The sequence below is a fragment of the Pelobates fuscus genome, chromosome 3 (assembly GCF_036172605.1).
Source record: "Pelobates fuscus isolate aPelFus1 chromosome 3, aPelFus1.pri, whole genome shotgun sequence".
Lineage (NCBI taxonomy): Eukaryota > Metazoa > Chordata > Amphibia > Anura > Pelobatidae > Pelobates > Pelobates fuscus.
Window position 1 is genome coordinate 177,250,915 of NC_086319.1, and position 18,378 is coordinate 177,269,292.

The 18,378-nt window shown below is 40.2% G+C and overlaps 1 protein-coding gene across 1 annotated transcript in view; it reads left to right on the top strand.

Annotated features, from left to right (window-relative positions):
- Positions 1-18,378, top strand: part of UBLCP1 (ubiquitin like domain containing CTD phosphatase 1) — a 45,974-nt gene that overhangs the window by 20,808 nt on the left and 6,788 nt on the right. Inside the window, exons 5-8 of the mRNA XM_063445352.1 lie at positions 12,801-12,899; positions 15,551-15,588; positions 16,365-16,463; positions 17,995-18,111. Coding sequence (XP_063301422.1) covers positions 12,801-12,899; positions 15,551-15,588; positions 16,365-16,463; positions 17,995-18,111 — 353 coding nt within the window. The remainder of the gene's footprint in view (positions 1-12,800; positions 12,900-15,550; positions 15,589-16,364; positions 16,464-17,994; positions 18,112-18,378) is intronic.

Here is an 18,378-nt window from a genome sequence, read left to right on the forward strand (position 1 = left end):
AGTACTGGAGCTCCGTCACAAACCCCATCTGTATAATAAAGCAACAACAATTTATTCAGATGCGTCTGAACTGGCTAGATGTATTGCTTTAACTGCCTTGTTGTTTATAGTAAATTGGGCACCCTCCAAAACACACACACTACAGCATGCTGTGGTATAAATGGTGCTCAGTTTTCCTGTTTACTCTTGAAGGGGGTATATCTTCATCTTGGCCATTACTTATACTCCACACTGAACTGCAACATTTTTTTTTATCATTTAAAGATGATGCATTAACCTTTACATGTAATTTTTGTACAATTCAGAGGCACACTATTCCACGGATGCCCGGAAGGTACATCCGCTTAATGCTACAACTCAGTTTAGCTTTTATGATGGCATTGCAAGACCTTTGGACTTCTCTGGTATACATCATAACCCATTACAGCTTTCAAAAGTGATTATAACATATTGTGTATTTGGTGTCCAGGCCATCATGGTTTTATACATAATTGTTGCTTTTACCTCTTGCCCACAGGGTATAGCTGAAAGTTGTATTTGATGTTTTGAGCCATGGATGCAGCTGTATTCATTGTTTCAGTTATAAACAAATGGGGCTGTACTACCAGTCCTCCTTTATTCCCTCACCAGTTGGCACAGGAAGTGTTCCAGGGTGGATGGTAGGTAGTCTGACAGTAGGGGGCAGTGTTAGTGACTGTAGGCTTGACAGTCGTGAAGCCAGCCTGGTTGTGGCAAAACAATTGATGTCAGAATCTGGTTGGAAGTTGGGGGGAAGCAAGGGGAGAGGAGGCTGCGGTGGAAGTGCTGCTAACCTGGAGGATTGGTGAGTTTAGGGGAAGAACATTAAAGTTTCATTCCTGTCCCTCAATCATATGTCCCAGGCTGGACAGCTGAAGACTGGTAGCCAAGGAGCTTTGTTCCATGGCATTCTCCTGCAGTGAACTCTTCATTCTCCATTAGGAAGATTTTTCTTTGGATTTTGTTTTCCCCTGTTTATTCATGTACCTTGTGGAATAAACCTTTCCTTTTGGATTTGGAACGCTTGCTTTTTCTGGCAATTTCCTTTTTTTCCTTTGCATTACTTCATAAGGATTTGGAGTTCCTTGCCTGGCGTAACTGGGCAAATGGTGACTTTTTTCTTTACTCCATGTGACGGTAGTCACTGGGAGCATAAAATGGACACTTCAATTAGATCCCTAAATGACTCCTATGTTTGTCACCCTGTACCCATTGTGTTTGTAATGTAATTATTTGGTTCAGAATATTAGTGTGCTCTCCTGTCTTGCTAATGCTTGCAATCAGCTAGGTGGGTTTGGCTGTGGAGCCTGTAGAGCGCCACCTGTTGGTTGCAAGGATCTTGCAACAGCTATATGCACTACCTGAATAGCAAGGCTTGCTAGTTTGCATATATTCAGGTAGATTTGCATATTGTTAATTCTGCAGACAGGAGAGATATTTTGTGTTGGTTATTGACTTCCCTACCCCTTTGTAGATATGTTGTGTTATTATAATTCCATGTATGTTTTCTGACATGTTTTGGTTATTTTAATTGTATTTTGTTTGTCACAGCAATCTTAATGTAATGATCAGATGGGCTAGTCCCAAGAAAATTAAAGTTTTGCATGTTAATTACATTTGGAACTGGGTCTCCTGTGTGGATTTTTAGAGCTAGGCATGAGAGACGCAAGTGCCTTTGTAAAGGCAATAGCTGAATCTTTGAGCAGAGCTCCAGAGGAATAGGCAGCGGGGACAATACCTGCCTGGAAGGAGAGCTGAAGCCAGAAGGACCGGCAGAAACGTTTCAGGTTTCCCGGATCCAGCTAGGTAACAAGCTTTGCAAAGGTACCCATCCGCGGTACAGGCAGCTACATCACACTCCACTTTCAGTGTTTTCGTTTGACCTTCATTTGTACTTCACAACACAGTGGTGTGAGCTCCCTGGCTTCCAATTAATTCTTCAAACTAAATATTAGGGATCGACCAATTATTAAATACAGATACCGATAATGCAGACCAGGACCGCCATCAGGGTCCCGGGGGGCCCTGCACACTCTTACTTACGTTCCCAGCAGCTCCCTTCAGCTCCCCTGTCTAAATCTCGCGAGTCCCGCGGCCATCAGAGCATTGCCACGGGTAACCATGGCATCGCTCTGCGCAGCACACAGGCCGCAATAGTTAAACAGGGGAGCTGAAGGGATCTGCTGGGAAGGTAAGTGTGTGCTGAGCCCCCTATGTAAAGTCCATGCCACCGGACCACCAAGGAATGCCATATCCCCCCCTCCCTGGCCAGGTAAGAAGCAGGGAGGGGGGACTAAAACATAATAAAAAAAAAAAAAAAAGAAAAGTTACAAAAATAAAAATGCCCTCCCCTCCCGCATTTTACACACTTAACATACCTACACACACACACACACACACTCTGCATTCATTATATACACACTGCATTCACTATACACTCACTACACAAACCCACTCTGCATTCATTATATACACACACTACACAAACACGCTGCATTCATTATATACACACACTACACAAACGCGCTGCATTCATTATATACACACACTACACAAACCCACTCTGCATTCATTATATACACACACTACACAAACCCACTCTGCATTCATTATTACCTCTCTTGTAGTGTGGCGGAGCAGAGCGCTGTACTTGAGCTTCTGATTCCTGTTCCCGGCTGGACTGACGCAAAGTGCTCTCTCGGTGAGCACTTACTGTCAGTCCGGCCGGGTACAGGAAACTGAAGCTCCTATAACGCGGTCAGCTCTGCCCCACTCGACCACGATACACTGAGTAACTGTAGGGGGAGTGCTGTGCGCTTCCTTCCTGCTGGTTTCTCGTTTTTTTGCGTCCCCCAGACGAGGTGCGCCTTAAGACGGCTGCCTTGTGGATGCGGCGGCCCTGCATTCACTGGGCCACTGCCGTCTTTCATATTGTCGGCAAAATCATTATCAGTAGGGGCCGATTCTGATATTTGACAAAATCTGTAATATCGGCGAAATCGATAATGTCTATCCCTACTATGTATATTGACACACGAGGATTATTTTTAAATTGGGCTCTCAATAATACTCTGCCAGTAATGCAAAAACAACTCTCATGCCAAAACCTATTGTTTCTTTTACATTTTCAATCTGGATAATTAACATCAATGGCATGCTTGGACTGAATATTACCATTATTTGATATGTTATGATAATTGGAGCTGTCAAATGACCTACCCAACAATTTTAAAAAGGTTTCTATACAATTCAAACATAATCTTCACCACAATACCAGGAGAGAAAAAAATCCGTGGCTTTCACAATTTCTGCAGTGATCAATTCAATTTTAAGGCTTCATAGATCCGGTTATGGGGCATTTATTTGGCCTTTGAGGCAGTAGCATTGTATTGTTCCAAGAAGCAGGCCTATACAATTAGCTGGTTTCCTTTAACAGAATATCCCCCATAGAAACAGTCCGGGATACAAAACCATGTTCCTCATAATATAACTTTGACTTCTAATTGGATAGATTGTGTGTTAAAAATGAAAATATTGGGGGGGCGGGGCCTGGCCGCCGAGCTGGATGGACGTGGGGCACCTCGGCTCCTCTGTGAAACCCTAATATCCAGCTCAAAATTATTCTTTCCCCCCTAAAGAACACCACACAGCAGCTACTAGCAGCTACTAGAAGGCAAAGGGGACCCGAGCACAACTGTCGGCGGACATACTGAACCCCGTCCTACCGGCGAGGCTGACTGCTGGGCAGCTGGGACTGCGGCCTGCCGTGAGGCTCTGGCGGGAGATGCGGCCGGTCTCCCGCGCTTAGTCCGGCGGGACCCCCCACGCACCTACCGAGGGCCCCGTTCTCCCCCCCTGTGGGCCGGGGGGGTTATCCCGGACCCCACCGGGGATGCAGCGAACACTCAAGCCACTTGAGCGTCGGAAACACAAACCCGAGACCGCATGGCAAAAATCAAGATGGCCGCCTCGCCTACAACAAGCCTAAGAACACAGGCGGTCACAGCAGAGCAACGGCGGGCTGTCTAGCCCGGAGGGAACTAAGTTTTAAGCACACTGCTCGCAACCTTGCTAAGCCATCGGACCCACTACAGCAAGCAACCGTAGCAGATCCTCAGCCTCCTCCGAGGTCCGAAGCATGTCAGGTACTTACCTCCTGCCGCTCCACCAATCACATCAGCAACCCAGCGCCCCACTCTCCTTATGGGCTGGGGGCCGCAGGGAGGGACATCCAGACACCTGTCCATATACCCCTGGGAGAAACAGAGACCCTGAGGGCACAAGATTCAGCCTCATGGAGAAAGCAGGACTATGGACACAAGGCACAAGCCCTCACCAGAGCTCGAGTAGTGGAGTAACCCAGTTTTTCCTAAACAAAGTTCCTCATGATTTAAGATTATATGCCTCACGATCTCTCTCACACTGTTGTCTACCCGGTGGTACAAATATACTAATACACAATCACATTGTCAGCTAGAGTACCCTGTTGATTGCTCTATTCTAATCTTTCTTCCCTGACAAGTCTTTGCTTTATAATTTTGTTTTGTGCTACTATAAAAAAAAGTGCAGTACATCTCACTGTATGCCTGTCTGTTATACCCTGCACTTCTAAAATCTTGCAACTAAACTACTACAAATACAGACTAACCATAAAAAAGTGCAAGTACTAACATACCCCTAATTATCGAAAATGTTATGTAAAAGCATGTGGACTACCTTTGGGGTACCCCATGCGTGTTGTTAACTCTTTTGCACTGCAAAAATAAAGAATATAAAAAAAAAATGAAAATATTGTTAACTATGTTAAAGCACTTTTTGAGAGATGCACTTTATTAGTGTGATATAAGATAAGTGGACACACTTTATGCACCTCAATGCAAAATAGATTGGAATATTGATAGCATTTTCTTTAAGTAGAAAAGTAAGTAAGTTCAATAAAAGGTCCCGATCCACGAATCTCCCGATTCTGTTATCTAGAAATGTAAGGACACTGGGTAGAATGCACGGAAGTGCGACATGAACCTCAACCAGGAAGTATCCATAAAGTGGTTGAACGCACAATTAACATAAATGGAACACAAGCGAACCAAAATGGCGTTGGAGAGAAAGCAAAGCACCGAAATCTGCATACAGCTTGAAGAAGGAGGAGAATTTCAACGAAGAAGCAAAGATCGACCTGTAAAAAATATCGGATTCAGGAAGGGATTGGTGGAGTAAGGGTCATGCCCCTTAGAACACCTGTGGAATATTGGGACTGTTTAAGTGAAGGAATGTATGGAAAAGGTAGACTGATATACTTTTTCTGTTGGCATTTTGTTATTTTAATTTTTTAATTTCATAGGTCCTTGAGGAAGTTTCCTCAGAGGAACGAAACGTGTAGACCTGTTATTTTAAATTATTTACATTTTGCAATAAACCAACGTTTACAACCTACCTGGATCCCGGTTCCTGTAGGTTAATAGTAGTACCCAGGGGAGATCCTGAACCTGACAAGGACCGAATGGATACTTTGTGAAGTGCCTGAAATTTCGCTAGAGTCTGTGAATGCCATCAGAGCAACTATTAATTTGCACGTTACCACACAGTGTTGTACTATGCTTTGTTTATTTTATATATTTTATTCACCTGTTTTTCGTTTGATCTATTTTGTCTATACACGATCACTATACAGGGAAGTTGATTTGTTTTTTACCCTCCCTTATTACTTATTTTTGTATTCGGGGTGTGTGTTTGCACATTTGATTTTCTTTTAGCAGATAAATTTGTAACTCTACTTAATGAATGGCAATATATGCAGAACTACTATTTACTCAAAGGGTATTCAGGCCATTATCTTTACAGTGTGACCATAAGGAAGGATATTGCTTACTAGGTAATTGTCAAAATTGCTTTGTCCTCTATTAACCACTGGGTTTCAGAAGTCCAACAGCAAGGACATTTCTTGGTGTTGGAAATGCTCTGTCTTTCCCCTGCGATCTTGGTCTTGACTCTGCACTTGCAATCTGACCAGTGCATTCAGATGACCTCCACCATCGTCATCCTTGCACCACATCCTCCATGCTTCTCCATAATTGTCACATCCATAATAGTGACATACCTGCGAATAGGATAGCCAGCTCTTAAAGGATGCCTATTGCCTCAGCAGTATGTTCCCTATGACTTGCCAGTGCTTCCCTACCCTTGCCCCCTCAAAAAACAGAACACCACTCCTGTCAATCAAACACTGTTAGTTAATTTAAATGTTCTGTAATATTAAAATAATGTAGAGTTAATGTGATCTGTATGGATGTGTGTGTGCAAGAGAGTAAAAAAGTTATATATGCCAGACAAGAACCTTACATGCAGCTCTAATTTACCTCTAAACCAGAAATCTACTTCCCGCATCTCTAGCTCTGTGCTCTATTGTGTAAAGGACAAAGCACAGACAAATGATTGTGGTGTTCATAATGTTTATATAGAGAATTTCAATGAAATTGATATGTTAACTGATGGGCCATGAGTTGTTTTTTGTTTTTTTTCTTCTCAATTTGACAATATTTATTAGTTTTTGGGGTACAGAAAGGAAAACTGGGAGGGGAAAAGGCATATGGTGCTGACATCACACCAGCTCAGATTACATTACATCAAGTACGGATTGCCTTACAATTAACATCATCAATGTACAAGACAATATCCATTGTATAGCGTGTTTCAAGCAGCGCCCCTAGACCACTAGGTTACCAACCCATTGTTCTCCTTCGTGTGCATTGCGTCTTGGCTGTTAGTAGGATCTATGTGGTGGAACTTTGTAATGGACAGGGAGGGCATCTGCCCAGGTTCTCTTAATTGTTGGACTTATTTATTGTTCCATCCCTGTTGGTCTCGGAGGTGGGTAGAGGTCCGTAGGGGAAACCTGTTTGTCGGAGTATGGGGGTTGTACAGCAGAACACCTTTTTGAAACCGTATGGGGAAGATGTTGCTGCCTTCTAATTATCCTAGTGCAGGGTTTTGTCATTGAGTGCAGATGTGACTCCGTATATGCGTTGTTTCCAAGGCCCTGTTAGTGCTGTGGCTGATCAGACCCTTGTGGGTCAGTCTTATAAGGGGCGGGGGGGGGGGGGGGGGGGCGTGTATGGGGAGAATAGAAGGGTATGGCCTGTTCTGGCTCAGGAGGTCTATCTCGGATAAGGCGTGTTGGTGGTCTTGTTTTGCAAGGTCATAGCTTTGATCTGCTGGCTGTAGTGACGACTTGTAAACCCTGTCTCTGCTTTGGCCTAGATTTATAGATTAGAACCTCTTTCCATAATAGGTAAATGGGGGTGGGGGGCATGAGTTTATTATTATTTTTTTCGCTCTTATAAGCTTATTTGGATAATTTATTGGCTGTGAGATTTGGCAGATGGTAAACTCCGCTGTAATGCATGCGATGGCTCCTTATGAACGTAACTTGATAACTCGAGAAGCCATTGGCTTCTTATTAATGCCTATTTATACTGTATAAAGACTTGGCTAATTATCATCGTATTTGCTTTATTTATCACAAAGGATTGGGTTACTTGCTGTCAAGAGGCACAGTCACAACAGTTTACACATGCGCATCGTTAGTATTAAGGATTATTGCTATTTAAGTATGACAACCAATTTTGCATTATCTGGGCTGTTGATTAGAGGATATTTATGAGAGCGGAGTAGATTGGAGGGGTAGAGTTATTATAGTTATAGAAGTAGTGGTTTTAGAACACGATAACCACTGTAGCATGCTATAGTTGTTATGGTGCCAGAAGAGCACTTGCAGCCCCCATCGCAAACAGTCAAAGTATTCCAGGCCTCCACTACAGTTATTGGAGAGCCTGAAGCTCTGTTTGAGCTAAGCTCGGCAGTACATGACTTAGCTCATTGTTTGTGCACACTAGCTGATGCTTTCAGCCATTGATCCAGCCCTGGAGAGCTAATGGAATGTCCCAAGCAGATGCTACTGGCTCTACTGGACCTGGGAGAGAAGGCAAGGTGCGGAATCTGGTCACTTCTGATACCTGAACCACCACATCCCCCTTTAGGGATTATGATGTTTGGAGTGTTAGTATTAAACGTTAACATTATATACATACTACAAATATGGCAGAAAGAGTATATTAAGGTTGGGGAAGAAGTGCAGATCAAGAGGCGTCCATGGGGCAGGGAGTGGGAGATGAAGGTATGTTGCAGGAAGAAATGGGTGGGTAGGGGAAACAAACGCAATTCCAGGATTGCCAGGGAAGGTTACATTGAAGTAAATGCCAGCCACTGGACAGGAGTAGTGGTCCAAGTTCACCTATGCAGCAAACCTTGCCCTGGTCCAGGCCATTTTGGAGCTCTTTGCCATGGAAGGGCAGTGTGTTGCTGCAACAATGAGGAGAAAGGCCTGGAGTGCAGTGAATGTGACCAGGCATAACGTAGAGGATCCCACCACCCTAGATCACCATTAATGAGTGGAAGGAGCTTCTGAGGGTTAACCCGAGACCTGTTTACATTGCTGGCATTCCTGCTGACCACGACCCCAGTGGCTAAGCATCCTGCTAATACCAGGTAAGTTTTTGCACTCATAATATATGAGCACTTACTGCATGGTAACTGTACTATATGCTACCACACAGGCCTAACAATTCTAGTATCTGCTAAAGACATGCATTTGCTAGCACTTAGCAGGCCTCTGTGGCCAGTTTTTAAATTTTTTATATAGGATTCTATCTACCAAACAAGAAACCTTAAAACCCCTATGACAAATGTTGATTTTCAAGTCACTGTTCAGTGGATACAACCCCTGAGTTTACTAAATATATATGGTGAGACCAGAGTATGTAAAACCTAATTGTTAATTTTCAAAAACTGTATATGCACTTCATATTTTAAATTGTGTTTTCAATGTGTTAGTGGGAATTCAAGTGTCAAAAGTAAAAAAATAAATAAAAAAAATTTAGATCAGTACTGGTGGGAAGGAAGATCTATCCACTACTGAGCACACCCTACATCATAGGTAAGCAACCATCAGCATCTCCTGATGATTTGCCAGCGTTGTGGCAGTAGGAGCCTTATGGGAAATGGTAGTCCACAACATGTCGAGTGCCAAAGGTTGCCTACCGCTGCCTTACATATTTTGAAGTTGTTGATGTAATGTCATCCAGCTGCTACTGTACACTCCTGTCCTCCATTGTGTGAAGACATAGGAGCTATAAGATGTTTCAAAGTGGGATTATTTACTAAACTGGCAATTGGAGAGAACGGATAAGTGTATTGCAAATTGTAGACCCTAATAATGGATTTGGTAATTTTCTCCAACCCAGCTATTGTTCCAGATTTGATACTCTGGTCTAAGATCTGGAGTTTTCTTATGAATTCACCACAATGCCTGGTTTAGTGAATAAACCTATAGGTCTTTGCCTCATGATTATTATTTTATTATTTATATAGCGCCAGCAAATTCCATAGCGCTGTACAGTGGGAATTCCGTAGCGCTATACAATGAGTGTGAATATTGCAAAACCATACATTTATTCCTTTACCACACAATTGAGTAATGCTGAGGCTACTTACAGAATATTTTCAGAACAGCACATACTTAAATAATTTCTATCATGCAACAAAGCGTGTAAAATTTTCAAATGCAAGTTCAGAATAGTAGAGATTTAATTAGTCTTTTAGTAAATATGTATTTTTCCCTGCAGGTTCTTCACCATCTAGTCAGGAAGGCCACCGGCATCCGCACAACAGGCAGTGGGACATTGCCCTATGCCCAACTTGGCATTGTAACTCATGGTCTGTAGTGTGTCCACACCACAGTCTCCACCACCCGCATCAGGTAGACTGCCTCCACAGCCTTTACCTACTGCATCCACCAGGTCTCCAACAACCAGCCAACTCTGAGAATGATTTTAACATACTATAGCAACAGATATGTGCAACATCCCATAAGCATAGGCAGCAGACACAGATGCAGGCAAGGACAAAGCACTCAGTGGAGACCTATTTTCAGGATTCTTTGGCTCATCAACTGGCAACGCAAAGCAGAATCTTGGTCCGTGGATAGGGCCTTGACTTTTTGAAACTTGCCACCACAAAGACTTGCGGGGCCTCGCTCATCAACTGCATTTTGCAGTGCCTTCCCATGTGTTAACCCTACATCATCTGCTTGCAATACCATGGCAACCTGTGTACAATACCCTCCCTGAAAGAGGAGATCCTCCACCCCTCCCCAGTTCAACTGCCCTTCCTGACCCAAGGACTTTTTTTTTTGCTTTAGCATTCAGGGCCGGTGTCAATCTAAAGTTTAATGTATTGTTTATAAAACATTGCAGTAAATGTTAATTTGTGTTCAATAAGCTACCATTACTCTCAGCACAAGTGATGAATGCTTGTTTGCTGAGTTTAGTGGGATTTTATGTTTACATACAGCTAAGAAACTCCAATTTGTATGTGCATTCATTGGTTTTACATTGACCGCTTCAGAATACACAGAATTTAATGTGCACTGTACTCATAAAATAAATAAAATTAAACGATAAAACCATCCATCTAACCATGCTGGTTGTACACATGATCATGGCACACATAGCAGATCAGAATACAGTATCAATGAGAAAATGCTGTTCATGTTCATACATGGTATAGGTTTATGGTGAATAATATTTAGATTAATCCCAGCAACATAGATTGATGTTTCCATACACGATATCATAATGAGGAACAGTAGTGGATCATGCCATTCACATCTTGAACTATCTCAGTTCAGCATTTCAACACCTCTTTTATATGCTGTTGATCAAAATGAAGGCAAAATTTAAACAATAAGCAATTATGCCTGGAATAAACAACCCCATACATCCTAAATATATCTTGGAAAATTCTGCCCCACCCCTCCCAAAAAAAACAACCTTTTCAGGCCTTTTAAAAAAAATACATTATTTGATAAGACAATTTCTTTGGGTAGAGCATTCAACATTTCGCTGTAAGCGAAAGTGTCTTTTATCCAGTCTTAATGGACGACTTAATGGCTGTTGTATATTCCTGTTAAGGAACAGATTCGCATCTAGCGGTTTGTACATATATATATATCAGTACAAACCGCTACAAATCAGTACAGAGATAATATCTATCTCTGTATAGTACTATCATATCCCCTCTAACAACTGCTGTTTTTCCCGATCTTTATACATAATCACCCGAATTAATTTTCCAGTTTGCCTCTGCACTTTTTTTAGTTCTGCAATATATTTATTTGAAACTGGTGCCCAGAATTGCAACACATTTTCAAGATGTGGTCTTATCATTGATTTATGAATAGATAAAATTATATTTTGATCACGTGAATCAATGCCCCTTTTTTACATATTACAGCATTTTACTAGACTTGCAATGGCAGCTCGACATTATACATTGTTGTCTAGTTTATCTAAAATTGTCCCCAAGTGCTTTAATGTTTATATTTAATCTCACCTGCCACGTGTCTGCCCAGTTACCCATTTTGAAAAGAAGTTACATCATGTTCCGACAATATTATTTTACATAGATTTGTGTCATCCACAAACATTGATACATGACTTTCAACTTTTACTTCAAGATAACTTATAAACAGATTAAAGAGAAGTGGGGCCAGGATCCAACCCTGAAGCATTTCATTTATGACTTTTGTCAATATAAAGAACAAGATTGGATATCTAAACCAACTGATTTCAACTTTAATAGTAACCTTTTATTTCGAGCTGGATCAAATGCCTTGTCAAAATCCAAGAAGATCACATCCACTGGAACACCCCAATTCATTCATAGAACTCAATTAATTTAGTTTGGCAAGGCCTGTCTTTAATAAAACCATGTAATGATATTGTTGTTCAAAATTAATTCTTGAATAGTCTTGCTTAACCACCTTTTACATGATTTTGTCAACCACAGCTGTTAAGCTCCCAGGTCCGTAGGTTTCTGGTTTAAAATATAACTTTTTTTTTTTTTTAAGTTAAATATGGGCACCGCATCTGCTTTTCTCCAATCCCCGGTATGATTCCTGAAAGAAAAGAATCATGAATGATTAAAGCCAGTGGTATTGAAATTTCTAGTAGTTCATATACTCTCGCCATCAGCGGTTTAACCATTCTTGAAAGATTTAACCACAAAGCTGCCTCCAGCACCGATACCCATTCCCCCCCAAAGCTGCATTTGGCTTCTGAACCTTCACAGCCAATCGGTGACTCCTCATTCACAAGGGCCGTGCGCACATCCAGCTTCCCTATTGGAAAGCATTGAATCGGTTTTACTCGGTTACTGCTTCAGAAAGCTCCTTTAGTGGCTGTTGGTATGATAGCGAATAAACCCCTTAAGGACCAAACTTCTGGAATAAAAGGGAATCATGACATGTCACACGTCATGTGTCCTTAAGGGGTTAAAAATTGCCATTTCTCCAAAACAGCAATGTTTTTGTGTTGCAATTTAAAACCTACAGGACCACTACACACAGGTCACTTCTTTTAGATGAAGTTGCCTGGGTGATTTTAGTGGTGTAATATATGTAAACGTTTGATATGTTTTAAATATAGTTGTATCAAATATAGTTGATACATCTATTTAGGTTTGGAGTGGAAGAGGAGCTACACAGTCTTCTGTTAGGGAGATTATGTGAAAATAAGCCGTAGATGCTGTTTCTGCCTTGTGAATATCTTTATTGGATGCAGTGATTAACTTTTCTGTTTTTGACATTAAGATAAGAAAATGTAAATACATGGGTTGCTAACCTTGTAATTTTGCTCCTTTCTAAAGTTTTTTCAAATTTATTTCAGATCATCGTTCCTGTGCTGAAACTGGGCTAGAACTCATGAGACCATATCTGCATGAATTCCTTACCTCTGCTTATGAAGACTATGACATTGTAATATGGTGTAAGTGTTTTATTCTGCAACAATAGTTGTTAGATTAACATTTTTATAATTGTCTGGCAGGTTTAAGAATGAACCTTGTTCTTTGCAATACCATACTTTTTTTGTTTTCTTGTTAAATGTACCGAGTGTCCAACATATTTCCCATCAATTTGTGGATAGAGATTTTGATTGACCTATTGCAGCGCTCCACAAAATCTAAAGTATGGTTGAACCAACTTAGGACCCAGGCTATATTTTTCATAGATATATTAGTTTTGCTGCAACAAAAAACATCCAGTGTATGCATACATGAGTGATATATGACACTCTGACTCCTAACTTTGTTGAGCTCTGAAGGGTAGTTTCAACTTGGTATAAAGCATGGCTTGATATATCACAGTATCCAAGGTGGCATGAAGGCTTGAAATTGTTTAGATATTTGAGCTGGCTTAAAAAAGTATGTCTCAACACTATTTTAAAGACTAATGGCGTGGCGGTCATTCAGATCCGCTGACTGGCTATATATTGAAATAAATACAGACCATATGCTTGCATTTTGAAGAAGATAATTTATTTTGCCATGAAACTAAGTCGATAACATTTTGACAGCTTTGCAGTGTAGTGAATGCACTGTTTGTGTAGTGTGTGTATATAATTAATGAATGCAGAGTGTGTGTGTGTTTGTATAGTGTGTGTGTGTATATAATGAATGCAGAGTGTGTGTGTGTTTGTATAGTGTGTGTATATAATGAATGCAGAGTGTGTGTGTTTGTATAGTGTGTGTATATAATGAATGCAGAGTGTGTGTGTGTGTTTGTATAGTGTGTGTATATAATGAATGCAGAGTGTGTGTGTGTGTTTGTATAGTGTGTGTATATAATGAATGCAGAGTGTTTGTGTAGTGTGTGTATATAATGAATGCTGTGTGTTTGTGTAGTGTGTATATAATTAATGAATACAGTGTCTGTGTAGTGTGTGTATATAATGAATGCTGTGTGTGTTTGTGTAGTGTGTATATAATTAATGAATACAGTGTCTGTGTAGTGTGTGTATGTAATGAATGCAGTGTGTGTGTGTATTGTGTATATATATAATTAATGAATGCAGTGTGTGTTTGTGTAGTGTGTGTATGTATATAATGAATGCAGTTTGTGTGGTGTGTGTGTATATAATGAATGCAGTGTGGGTGTGTGTTTGTATAGTGTGTGTGTATATAATGAATGCAGTGTGGGTGTGTGTTTGTATAGTGTGTGTGTATATAATGAATGCAGAGTGGGTGTGTGTTTGTATAGTGTGTGTGTATATAATGAATGCAGAGTGGGTGTGTGTTTGTATAGTGTGTGTGTGTATATAATGAATGCAGAGTGGGTGTGTGTTTGTATAGTGTGTGTGTGTGTATATAATGAATGCAGAGTGGGTGTGTGTTTGTATAGTGTGTGTGTATATAATGAATGCAGTGTGTGCGTTTGTGTAGTGTGTGTATATGCTGAATGCAGTGTGTGTGTAATGTGTAATGTGTGTATATACCCATTGTACAGCGCTACGGAATTTGTTGGCGCTATATAAATAATAAAATAATAATAATAATATGCTGAATGCAGTGTGTGTGTAGTGTTTGTATAGTGTGTGTATATAATTAATGAATGCAGTGTGTGTGTTTGTGTAGTGTGTGTATATAACGTAGTGCGTGTTTCTGAAGGGATATAATTTATGTAAAATGGAGGGGAGGGGGTCATTTTTTTATTATAATTTTATTTTTAATATTTATATGTTTTTTTTTGGTTTTTTTTTTGTCCCCCCTCCCTGCTTGTTACCTGACCAGGGAGGGGGGATATAGCATTCCCTGGTGGTCCAGTGGCATGGACTGTGCAGTGGGGGGGCCTGCAGCACGCTGTTACTTACCTTCCCAGGAGCTCCCTTCAGCTCCCTGTGTAAATCTCGCGGCCAGTGTGCTGATAACCCGTGGCAACGCTCTGACGGCCGCGGGACTCGCAAGATTTACACAGGGAGCTGAAGTGAGATGCTGGAAAGGACCGCCGGGTTTGTAATGGGCCGGCGGTCCTGGTATGTATTATCGGCAATATCAGTATCTTTATTGGGCGATACAGATATTGGCGAAAATACAGAATATCGGCCGATAATATCTGTAAAACTGATAATCTGTCGATCCCTAATGCACAATTATTGCATTTTATAAGAAGCATTACATTCAATGCTTTCCTATATGCTTCCATGTTGCGTTACTGTTTTTTTACTTGGTCAGTGCAGTGGAAGCACCTCTTTCATCTATCAATGATACATAGCCACTGCAAGCCATAGCATACCCACCAGGGGTGAATCTCTACTTGTGTATTAGTATTAACGAAAGGCAATTTTGATCTGTGTGAGTGTGTGTGTGTGTGTGTGTGTGTGTTTAGATATGAATGTGAAATCTGAGTTGGAGGGACTTGTACAACCTGTACATCAGCTGTTGCTAAGTATATTAATGATGGAAACATACACGACTCACATTATGAAGATGCTGGAAAAACTAGACCAAAATAAGCAAGCTTGCGCAAAAATAGCTGAATAACTTTTTCTTTAGTTGTCAATGCAGAATGTTTGAATATGTTAAAAATAAAGTTTTAACACGTTTTTTTTTTCTTTCTTTAATTATTGCTTTGTCTTTTAAGCTGCAACCAGTATGAAATGGATTGAAGCCAAAATGAAAGTAAGTTACAAGATCAATTATCTGCTTAGCATGAACTGAAATATGCAACTATAAAGTTAATTTCTCTGTTTTGAGGAAATTGATTAGAATACCCTTATTTTTGTTACAATGGTAACGCTCTGAAACTTTATTGGTACCATGATTGTTTCAAGCTTGCTCTTTTTAAAGAATTAACGTATGAAGGCACTTAGAGATGCAGCTCTCGTGTAACACTCTTTACATACAATATTCATATCCCTTGTAGCAGTCATCACATATAGAATCAGGATTCAAAATTTCCACTTGCCCACTAGCCATTGCTGAATGGAAACTCAGAACATTTGAACAGCTTATTAGTAACATAATACTGTCATCTGCAACCATCAGGTCTAGATGTAAACAATAGAGCATGGCATCATCAATTTTAAAGGGACAACTCTTTATCTTTAATCCCTTGACTTCGTTGTGATTAATTTTTAATTATAGACTGATATGAGATTATATTTTTATCTACCCACTGCACTTTGCTTAAAAAAATATTGTTAAAATATATGCTTTAGAGGTGTTTTGGAGTGTTCCTTTATTAAAAGGGTAGATATTTGGTGTATTCATTTTGGATTGTTTTTTTTAATGTTTTTTTTGTCCCCCAGTTTGTAGTTGTTATGGTACCAATACTACCTATTTTTAGATAATTGTGTAATGGATTTGATTCTAGTCCTGCACTAAACAAGTGGAAATATATTTTAAAATTACTTAGCAGACGTCTTATTTTAAAAAAAAATATTTTTTGCTTCTAGGAACTGGGAGTCAGTACAAATGCCAATTACAAGATTACGTTCATGTTGGACAGTGCAGCCATGATCACCGTACACACCCCGAGAAGAGGTTTAATTGATGTAAGACCCTATGCTGCCTGTTTAATTTGTGTTTCTTGTGAGGTTTTAAAGTGGCTGTCTGAGAATCACGGGAAATCAAGCTAGCAAACATCTGTAAAACCATAATTAACGGTTTGTCTTGTACCACAGATTGATATAATTTCTAAGAAAATTTCTTTTTTTTGGGGGGGTGGGGAAGTGGGGTGAGGGAGGAAGATATATCTATAGCGGCACCGTGCATTCCCGGTACTTCCACTTTGGCCTCCAATGCTCCATTCATGTTCTGAAAACTCGTTCTGAAGTCATTCATGACGCAGAACGCTCACTCATTGCCCATTACTAACAAATGTACAGTCTACACTTTGGGCATTGTAAATGCTTCATATTATTAAAGTGTCCCTAACACCCAATTCGCACTGTGCTGCTTTAGGTAATGATGAAGCATTAGCATGAGCCGAAGTGATTGGCTGTGACAATTTTTAGCCTATTACATGGCTCATTTCTGGTATGAATTGGTATGGCTCGAAGGAAGTGTGTAATCTCTCCTCTTGCCATACCTCAGTGGGGCCTCGGCCATGGATGGAGAGGCAGCACCAGTGTACTGCATGTGCTATAACCAGTTCAATATAATGAAATGTTGTAGTACCTAGAGTGTCCATTTAAGCCAGGTTAGGCATACAAAAATTTTTTTTCTTCAATTTGACCATTTTTATTTTATAAACAAAAAGGCAGCAAGGTTATGGCACGTATTACAGTGTGTACAAGTACAGTATTAGATAAAGAGAAAGTGTGTTACACATAGTCACAAAAACAGTAGTACAGGTAGAAGGGTGCCCAAGGGGACTGCCAGTGAGGCGAGAATCTTCAGAGTAGTTTCTGTCATGGGTAGGGGCACGCAATGGCTTAAAAGCAGCATGTTCAGGTGAGTGGGCTAGTCATGTTACACATGAGTTGCACTACTGCATCAGCAAGACAGCGGGCATTGACAATATGACATCAATGCACATTTCATACATGGAACATCACAAGTATGATACAGCAGTTAGTTTTCAACATTTCAAATTCAACATCTTATTTATAGCATTGTGATGTTTACAAAGTTTGTACGTAGATAGATCAATGAGTTCTTTCTAAATTATACGCTTCCTCTAGTTAGCTAGGATATGCATTGTGTGTATTTTTAACATTTATTTATATATATATATATTTTGGCCATTGTTTAGTACATGCTGCATATGAGGTAATGTCTCCCTCTCCGTTGATATTCTCAATACAACATCTTAACTAGTCTTGTGAAGTTATCCTGAATGCCTTTTATCTTAAAGAGGAACTGCAAGTCATCAATTTTAGCACAACCAGACGGCTAACTGGACATTACTGGTTGTGCTCAAAACCTTTTCTTTTCTTATAAGAAGTAGCAGACTGCTTATGTTTAGTCCATAGAAAGCCTATATTTTTTATTGCAGTACCTGGCACGGCAGCTATTGGTGAATTCAATTTGCCTTGCAATAGACATTTATGAAACATCCTTTTTTGTCTTCCTGTATTGCAGGTTAAGCCTCTTGGAGTAATTTGGGGAAAATATTCAGAATATTATAGCAAACACAACACTATAATGTTTGACGACATTGGAAGGAACTTCCTGATGAATCCTCAAAATGGACTAAAGGTAAGCTATGACCAATTAGCAGGGACTGATTTATTATCTTATTATAATCCAAACTAGCCTTTAGGCAAACATCCATTGACTTACTGGCCAGAGTATGTGCATGGGATATGTCACTTACATTTTAGATGTATATGCATTCCATAAATTACTTGAATGGCTGCAGTAAATTATATCTATTATGTCACTATCATAGTTAAAGAACATGAGCAACACTGTTGCCTGTCTTGGCTTGTGACTGTTAGTCCATCACTGTATCACAGTGATGAT